This window comes from Rutidosis leptorrhynchoides, chromosome 6, assembly GCF_046630445.1.
Source record: "Rutidosis leptorrhynchoides isolate AG116_Rl617_1_P2 chromosome 6, CSIRO_AGI_Rlap_v1, whole genome shotgun sequence".
Classification (NCBI taxonomy): Eukaryota; Viridiplantae; Streptophyta; class Magnoliopsida; order Asterales; family Asteraceae; genus Rutidosis; species Rutidosis leptorrhynchoides.
The window spans coordinates 269,896,669-269,898,020 of record NC_092338.1 but is presented as its reverse complement, the minus strand read 5'-3'; the positions used below and the strand labels follow the sequence as shown (position 1 = coordinate 269,898,020).

The 1,352-nt window shown below is 38.2% G+C and overlaps 1 protein-coding gene across 1 annotated transcript; it reads left to right on the top strand.

Annotated features, from left to right (window-relative positions):
• Positions 1 to 420: 420 nt before the first annotated feature.
• On the top strand, positions 421 to 1,113 carry LOC139854492 (uncharacterized). Its single transcript, XM_071843793.1, has 2 exons — positions 421 to 514; positions 584 to 1,113. The coding sequence occupies exons 1-2, from the start codon at positions 421 to 423 to the stop codon at positions 1,111 to 1,113; spliced, it is 624 nt and encodes a 207-aa protein (XP_071699894.1).
• The last annotated feature ends 239 nt before the right edge of the window (positions 1,114 to 1,352 follow it).

Here is a 1,352-nt window from a genome sequence, read left to right as displayed (position 1 = left end):
AGAAACGCAAATAGAGATCGCTCGACTAGATTGTTCCACACAATCAAACATTATTTGATTATTACTATTTATTATATGATGTTCACACATACATTATTAGTTGTGGCTTTACTTATCTGGTTTTACTTATGACATGAGGAATATGTTACTTTTACTGGTTTGCATGAGTTTTGGAACAAGAAGTTTATTTCTTTAAGTGTTGGTTTACTAATGGCAATTTGTGTTAGTGATAATGTTACTAGTGTACATTGTTCTTACTACTGATACTACTAAACGTTATGTATCGCTATTATATATCACTAGTGCTACTAGAATTGCTACGATTTAATATTAGCTACTATGCATCGTTCCGTTGCTAGTATATTTTATATGTCGATTTCATTGACACTAACCGAATGTGTTATCTTGACCAGAAGGATAATGCCGCCTAAGCCAGTTTCCCAAGCTGATGTTCGTCGGTTGATTTTCGAAGGAATAACCGAAGCTGTGGAAGAACTCCGAAATGGAACAAACAGTAACAATGTAAACGCTACGAATTAGCGAAACCAAGATACGACTAATACTCAAAACAATGGACAAGTAGGGTGTACGTACAAGACTTTCTTGAGTTGTGAACCACACTCGTTTAATGGCACCGAAGGTCCAGTTGGTTTGACTCGTTGGTTTGAGAAGGTTGAGTCAGTTTTCCGTTTCAGTGGTTGTAGAGAGACGGATAAAATGAAGTTTGCGTCTAGTAAGCTATCTGATAGTGCGTTGACATGGTGGAATACCTATGCAAACTCAGTAGGTATGGATCAAGTATTTGAGACCTCATGGGAGGATTTGAAACGACGAATGATCGCAGAGTATTGTCCCTACGCCGAAACTGTTAAGATGGAGCGAGAACTCCAAAACCTGAAGCTAGTGGGTACTGATTTGACTAGTTACAATAAGAGATTCTTTGAACTTGCTCTTATGTGTCCACATATGGCTACTCCCGAACGTCGTAAGATCACTCTTTATGCGAACGGTTTGACCGAGAAGATTCAAAGTGGTGTAACTACTTCGAAGCCAAGAACTATACAAGAAGCTGTTGAGATGGCTAGTGAGTTAATCGATCAGGCCGAACAGTGAGGCAAGACTCCTGCCTCAAATGAGACTAAAACTCATGATAATAAGAGGAAATGGAATAATAACAATAACTTAGGGAAGAATTGCAATCAGCAGCCCTTTAAGAAACAAGATACTGCTAAGAGTAATGCTGCAATCCCAAATTCTAATTCTAGTTATAAGGAAAAGTTCCCATTGTGTGCTAAGTGTAATAGGCATCATCCGAGGGATTGTTTGAAAAAGTGTGATAAGTATAAGAGGAA